Here is a 7,463-nt window from a genome sequence, read left to right on the forward strand (position 1 = left end):
TTTTTTTAAGCCAAACCAAACTGCGGGCTCTTCACTGATCTCCCTTCCTCACTGAAGAACTAGAAAGATCGGTTCTTCATACTCAGGAATAAGGATCCGAATGGTTTCGAGGGTGTTCCACGTAGCTAGAATTATCTGGTCCCCAAAGTACCAAAGAAGCTCAATTTAAACAAAGACGAGAATGCTATGGTGGGAGTGTTGAAGAACCAGGTGACCATTCATAAGTACTCATGCTCATATGTGATTATGGCAGAGTTGAAATGGTGGATGATGCGATTGATCGCTCGTGAGGACTACAAGCTACAACTCTCTGATCTCGGCCTTGGGCCCGATAAAACCCGAACTTTAGGTCTTATATCCTTAGCAAACTCACTAACTTTTTATGTACAGGTATGGCTGGAGGTGAATCCGCAAAGGAGAGTTGCAGGCGGAAAAGGGAGCTCTCCTGCAAAGTGTTAGAGATAAAAGAAGCCGCTGCCGCTGCCCAAGCTTAGAGTAGGGTTTTGGTGGAGATGCCTAGCTCCCCAATCCAACCTCAAGAGTAGCCCACCTCAAAAGCAGAGGTCATCATTTCCCTACCTTGACAGGCTGAACCTCCACCTCCTCCAATCTCTTCGAGTGCAGAAGGGGGTTCTTCCAGACCAAACGTTCGGTCGCTTTCCCGAGGTGCTCAGATCCTACTTCAGTCCCTAGAAAGAAATCGTTCTGTTCGAGGAAATCCTGATCTAGCTAAGGTTTTGGGCGTTTCCATTTATTTTCAAGAAGATTGGACCGGCTAGCCCAAGAGAGCATCAACAACCTTCTAGCTCAAACAATGAGTTTAGGCCTAGAGGCAGTCGCAAACTAGCACGTGATCAGAGAAAAGGCTAACCTCTTGAGTAGGGAGATCCTCAAGGCGGTCTAAGATGCGGCAATTATAAAAACTCAACTCTCGGTGGCCAATGATCGGATTGCTGAATTAGAAGATCGGATGAAGTCTTATGAGGAAAGGCTAGCTCAACTGGGACAAGAACTTGAAGATTCTCGGGCTCACCGAGCTACCGACCTGGCTTGGCTTTCTGATGAGATAAGGGCCAAGGAAGACGAAGCTTTGGCGAAGGAAGCTAGTGCCTATGTAAATACCCATAATGACCTTCTAGCTGAGCTGGTGAAGCACTACCCTGAAGAAGACTTCTCCTGGCTAGAGAAGCTCGCCTCGAGAGTTGAGGCCGAGAGTGAAGAGGAACAAGAGAGAGATGAGGAGGAGATTATTGAAAATGTAACTGAAGAAGGAAGCTAGTGCCTATGTGAATACCCATAATGACCTTCTAGCTGAGCTGGTGAAGCACTACCCTGAAGAAGACTTCTCCTGGCTAGAGAAGCTCGCCCTAGGGGTCGAGGTCGAGAGTGAAGAGAAATAGGAGAGAGAGGAGGAGGAGATTATTGAAAATGTAACTGAAGAGCAGGATAGGGAAGACCCTCATGCCGAATGACTTGTATATTTTCCTTTCTGAAATGAATTCATTTTTTTTGTTTGACTAATTCTTGATGTGGTCGAAAAAATAAGCATTAGTTGGATAAGTTCAAACACAAAACTTAAGATCGATTATCGAACAAAACTGTTTAAAGAGATCGATGAATATTGAGCACAAAAACCCCTTAAAAAAATGAGTTGAGACTGGGTTCTAGTCCAGATTTGCCAGTTTGAGGATCACCTACTTAGAGATCGGATAAGATATTAACTTGAACAAATGTACGCGAGTTTTGATCCTGAGATCGGATAAGATATTAACTTGAACAAATGTAAGCGAGTTCTGATCCTAACATTGCCTGAAACTATCCGAAACTTGGGAAGGAGATCGGAAAACCAAAATGCAAACTGAAGATTTGGCGATTAATCGGAACAGATCAAGTAGACAGAGAGATCGGTTAATACTCGACTTTACGTGAGATCGAATTTATTTACCTTCAGATCATAACTTAGCATCGGGCAATTGGCGAAGATCGGGTGGAACATTGGAACGAGAGATCAGGTTAGAAGATACCTGAATTAATTTTAAAGGTTAGCCCAAAATATGGTATCTACACTCTCAAATGATTGGGTGAGAGTTTGATTAATGTAGCATAATGTAATTAACATGGGGGAGAAAAACCTAAACTAATTACTTGACAATTATTTGTCTAAAAATAAATTGAGTATAGCAGTTGGGCAGGATGGGATGGCTATGCTAATATATATAATAATTCAAGTCGGACTTAGGCTGGCCTAGGTAATACAGTGTTGATAAAGGGACGTAAGGTTATTTAGATGGAGATGACATATAGATTTAGAGTTAGGTTATGATGCACTAATGAATATAATTGGGGCTTTTTCTTGTCTGTCAGAAATATCTTAAAGCTTTCGTTAATTGAGATCAAGTTTCCTTCCTGAATAATTTTAAGAGTACGCCTGATAATAGGATTTTTAAATTATGATTACTAACCTTATCACTAAAACCAAATACTGAATTTAATTTTTATTATTGTATGATTTGCTTGGTTGCCAATAATTCATCGTTTGTGAACCAAGTGAACATTTTTCCCTAGCAGCCGAGTTAAAGTATAAATGGGCTTTTCTTTTTACTACAAAATAATCGGCAGGCATGCATCCTTCATGAATAATAGTTTCTTTCTTCAGATAAATAATAATAATATTAATGATGGGCATCCTTATTCTTTGCTCTAGCTCTAATTTGGCATTATAAAATCCGTGTCTTCAAAGGCTTTCCGTCCCCTGAACTCGTGTATCGAAGTTGAATAATCATGATAATTTGTGTCATGCCATGCATTGCCTGCAGTAGGGTAGCACTGGCACATACGACCACAGAGACAAACCATTGATACCCGTTAGCATAGGAGAACTGAAACACCTTTACAAGAAGATGAACCTTTTTTTACCCACATAACGCCTGGCTAAGGCTGTGAACACGTTAGTTATGAATCTTACCGCTGATTCAGGCACCATTCTCCCTCAAAAGAGAATGGCCATAGAAAAAGAAAAACATAAAGTGGCCTGATCCCAGCACTAGCAAAACTGCAACCGGAATGGATGTTTATCTGTGCATTAATGTATACATTGGTGTCAATATTAGAAATCGTAAAAATGTTATCCTTGCCGCTCAAGGAGTGGCAACGTTCTCCTTGGCAAGAGGAGCGACCTCCTCCCCTTCAATGCCAGGTTCACTGCCAACAACTTCCAGGTCCAGGAGTATTTTCTCCCACAATCTGGCTGGTCCCTGCACCAAACCAAAATGCATTTTCACTTTCAATTCAGGAACTAATTAAAAACAATTTACTTTTCTCTTGCATCCGTCTAATTTAAACTCAAATAATGGGTTAGTTAACATTGTAAGAAATATGAGCCTCCTAGATGCTTAGTCATATACAAACCTTCCATGAAAGATCTTGGGCCATGCAATTCTGGATCATTTCTCTAAAAGCAGCAGTGGCATAAGTGGCAAGAGCTCTTATGACAGTTTTAACTACCGCAGCCACATCCGCTGAATCAACTGTGTCACACTGGAAGATATCCCATTGGTGAGTCTGCATTATTTCAATATTTACAGAGTAAAAGAATAGTTTGACTAGAACAATCGCCTTTTTACTTACTTCAACGTGGAAGGCCCCCATTTGGAATCCTGTGTTACCTTCTTTGACAGTATCAACAAGACCACCAGTGGAAGCAACAATGGGAACCTGCGCCAAAATCAGTATACGTAACAGTCATTTAACTGCTATGTATTGCCACAGCAACAATTGATAAGAAAATCCATGCCATGAGTCAAGGATTAGAATCAGGATAGTAGCCACAAAAGGGGAGAAGAAAAGGCTTAGCGCCGTTACTGTTCCATATCGCATAGCATGCAACTGAATGAGACCACAGGGCTCAAATCTACTTGGGATCAACATAAAGTCAGCACCAGCTATGATCATGTGCGCCAAGGGGACATTGAATTTTGCCACTCCTCTAGCCTTTTCAGGGTACAATAGCTCCAGCTGTTCAATCTGCTTTTCAAAGTTCTTTTTGCCTGTTCCCTGAAGAGAACAGATCATATCATCAAACACTCTGCACATAACAACATGACCAAGGACATTCTTAATTGTGATACTTACAAGGATTACTATCTGCACATTGTGTTCAACCAATTGTGAAATAGCTGCAACAAGAATATCTGAACCTTTCTGCTCTTCTAATCTACCAATGAAGCCTATCAATGGAATATTCCTATCAACAGGCAATCCGACTTCTGCTTGAAGGGCTTCCTTCAACAAAGGTTTTGCGTCCATAACCTGCACAAGAAAATCCCAATAATCACCATATTTTGCAATTGATTATGTATTTTTTGCAAACTTCAATTTACTGCAAGGCACTTACAGTTGTGGCATCGTAGTGGATGCCAATGTATTTATCTGTAACAGGGTTCCACTCCTGAACATCCATACCATTTATGATACCAGTAATGCCAGTTTTGCGAATGATGTTATCCAGCTCCACACCTCTTTCAACTCCAGAGATAACTTCCTGGGCATAGTATGGGCTCACACTCAAAACCCTGTCTGATTCCAATATTCCAGCCTTCATCCAATTGATCTTCCTTCCCTTCACAGGCTTGTCGTACCTGCCAAGAAGTGAAAAACCTTTCAACACTTGGCAAGAGAACTAATTCATGAAACCCATAAATCAATAGATATTAGGAATCAGATTGGAAAGACCAACTGCTCTAAAAATCATACCCATCGATAAAGTCAAAAGAGCTCTTGAATTTATCTGGCAAATTGAGTAGTGGGAAGTCTGAGAAGGCAAATCTGCCCTGATATGCAATGTTGTGGATGCAAAAGGCAACCTATCATCCATTAACAAAAACAAACCAGTCACCAACCCCGCAAATGACACCTTTCAAGTAAGCCAGAATCATAAATTATTCAATTCCAACTAAGAGGAATAAAAACCTTAGCATTTTTGTAAATCCCCATAGGTTGGTAAATTGATTTTAGATAACATGGAAGCAAAGCAGTGTGCCAGTCGTTGGCAATGAAGACAGCTTCCTCTCCTGCATTAAAAATTTAAGACAATAAAGTGCAAGGTTTAAAATAGTTACTTTTCAACAGAGAAATTGAAAATCCCAATTAAGATTCTGTGAAGAGGTGCACACCGTAGGGTCCTGAGAAATATTTGCTGCTGTTCAAGTTCAGAACTCTTGGTGCCTCTAGAGCAGCCTACAAGTATTAGAAAAGAGGAGAGGGGGGGGGGGGGGGGCCGCGCGGGCGTGGTTGTGGGTTGAGAAGCATGAATGGCAATGATCTTTTTAAGAAGAAAGCCATGTTGGGAAAAACATTCCCCTTTGCAATTTGTTTGGGGGAAAAGAAAAGGAGCAAGAAATTATATGCAAGGAAAAGGAATGAATGCAAGACTTACAAGGCATAACAAGCTAAATCGCAGTTGGTTGTCCTGGTAATCCAAACCTGCTCTTGGGCCATAGATTTTAGATCCAGTTTTGCCCCATACCTAAATATTAAAACAAGTTTAGAATCAGGGAAAAGACGTAATCGAAATGTTGTCTTATACAAGTTTCTATAATTGCAAGTTTTTTCTCCAACCTTCTCAAGGAACATTGGGTGATCCACAAAGACACGATCAACTCCTCGTTTGTAGCAGTGGAAGAAGCGGACAGTTTCAATTCTATCTCCAACTTTAATCTGCATATGACAATCGAGAGGCACATCACTATAGAGGGGAAAAAATCCTGCAATACGAAATACAGAACAAGGAAAGAAATTGCCTCTTAAAAAGATGAAAAATACCTCCACCAATACACAGGTATCCCAGGCATCCTTGTACTGGTCATAGCGGGGCGAAACTGTCATGACGCGGTGCCCTCTTGCCTGGAAAACAAATACAAGTTGAAGTAAGCATATTAATAAAGCCAAGACAAAGCAGAAAGAACGAGAGAAGGCTCCTCCACTCACGGCCATGGCAGGGGGAAGTCCCCCAAGAACATCACCAAGTCCACCAGTTTTGCTCCACGGACCAACTTCCGCTCCAACAAAGATCAAATTCATTCCATGACCACAAATGATTTTGGCAGAAGGCCTGCTATTCTCAGTGGCCCTTTTCCCAGCCTTTGATTGTGTCCTGATTTGAAGCTTATCCGTCATGTTGTGGGACCTTAAACCATTGTGAATCATGCTTTGGGTCCTGAGTCTAATGTGAGCCAAATTATTAGCCTTAGTTTCTGATGCATTGGTGCTCGAGTGTGAGCTCCTTGAAACGAAGTGTGCAGCTGTTACAGTTGCCATGGTGCCCCTTCGGTGTAGCTGAAATAGTCTAATATTAAAATTAAACAGAAACAGCTGAAAATATTTAGAAAGTTAAGACGAAAGATCGAGAAAAGAATAACATATATATATATATATATGGGATCTCCACAACAAACTAAGGAGAAAGTCTCTCTACACAAAATCAATGAAATCTCCAACAAGTAGCTAACAGAATCAGAAACAGTAAGACTGCTACTTACAAGCTTGGCCAGAGGAGTCCGTTGCGCTAGGAATGTGTTGCCGCTGCTAGAGAGAAGATTGCTACGATCCACTGAAATTTCTGCTAGGGAGGGAAGGTGGGTTTTGTAGTTGCTCGAAAGGTACACGTGCCATAACGATAGTGGTTTGGGTTACTCCCAACTTACAAGAGCGAGAACGTGAAATGGGTCCCCACCCTGCCAATTTGGATAATTGAAGAGGTGTGGAAATATGCGAGAAGCTTGAGTTGAGGTCATTGTTATTGATATGAGCATGTTAGATCTTTCTATAGGTGGCCGGAACGACGACGGAACGACTTTTCTACATGTGGTTAAGATTGGCAATGGTTGCTGGGTCCTTCACTTACAACTCCATCATACAAAATGTTCGTTGTCTTCATTTTATAAAAATTTAATTTAATTAATTTCTCATTAATTATTATATTTAAAAATAAAGATTTTTAATTTTTTAATTTAAAAAATTTTATTTTAAAAAAATAAAAATCATATATAATTTTATGATAATTTAATTAATTTTTTTATAAACAATTTATTTTAAAATTCAGGACAATACGGATGATTGAACATGGAGAGATTTCCCTTTAAAAAAAAAATTTGTGCTAGACTGCTAGTGGGCGAGGCATCTAGCCATATGGGGATTCATCTAATTTTGTCTTTGCTTGCAGGGCGTTTCCCAATCGCTGAGTTTGGGAAGTCCAATTTGCCAGCTGACTAATAGCTGTGGACATTAAAAATATATATTAAAAATAAAGATTTTCAGATTGCACGCTCACAAGATCATTATCATCGGGTAACTTGGAATTGTGGACGAGGCTAATTTACACTCTTATTTTTGAAGACCGCAAAAAATGAAATATTTGTAAATATTTAAATATAATAAAAAAAAATATACTTTATATAAATTATTAA

At 40.1% G+C, this 7,463-nt stretch overlaps 1 protein-coding gene across 2 annotated transcripts; it reads right to left on the reverse strand.

Moving 5' to 3' along the window:
* Positions 1-2,871: 2,871 nt before the first annotated feature.
* LOC110642781 (granule-bound starch synthase 1, chloroplastic/amyloplastic) lies at positions 2,872-6,766 on the reverse strand. Of its 2 annotated transcripts, none has more exons than XM_021794940.2 (14): positions 6,537-6,766; positions 5,986-6,343; positions 5,821-5,901; positions 5,617-5,715; positions 5,435-5,524; positions 5,172-5,235; positions 4,969-5,069; positions 4,753-4,862; positions 4,394-4,637; positions 4,132-4,308; positions 3,862-4,053; positions 3,628-3,714; positions 3,409-3,537; positions 2,872-3,254 (listed from the first exon to the last, which is right to left on the reverse strand). In XM_021794940.2, exons 2-14 carry the CDS (start codon positions 6,313-6,315, stop codon positions 3,138-3,140), a joined length of 1,821 nt encoding a protein of 606 aa, XP_021650632.2. In that variant the 5' UTR covers positions 6,316-6,343; positions 6,537-6,766; the 3' UTR covers positions 2,872-3,137. The 2 variants fall into 2 exon arrangements, with proteins under 2 accessions (XP_021650632.2, XP_021650623.2); XM_021794931.2 differs by having other exon boundaries at positions 5,986-6,333; positions 6,537-6,765.
* Between the last annotated feature and the right edge of the window lie 697 nt (positions 6,767-7,463).

Source organism: Hevea brasiliensis, chromosome 16 (genome assembly GCF_030052815.1).
Source record: "Hevea brasiliensis isolate MT/VB/25A 57/8 chromosome 16, ASM3005281v1, whole genome shotgun sequence".
In the NCBI taxonomy this organism is placed as follows: domain Eukaryota; kingdom Viridiplantae; phylum Streptophyta; class Magnoliopsida; order Malpighiales; family Euphorbiaceae; genus Hevea; species Hevea brasiliensis.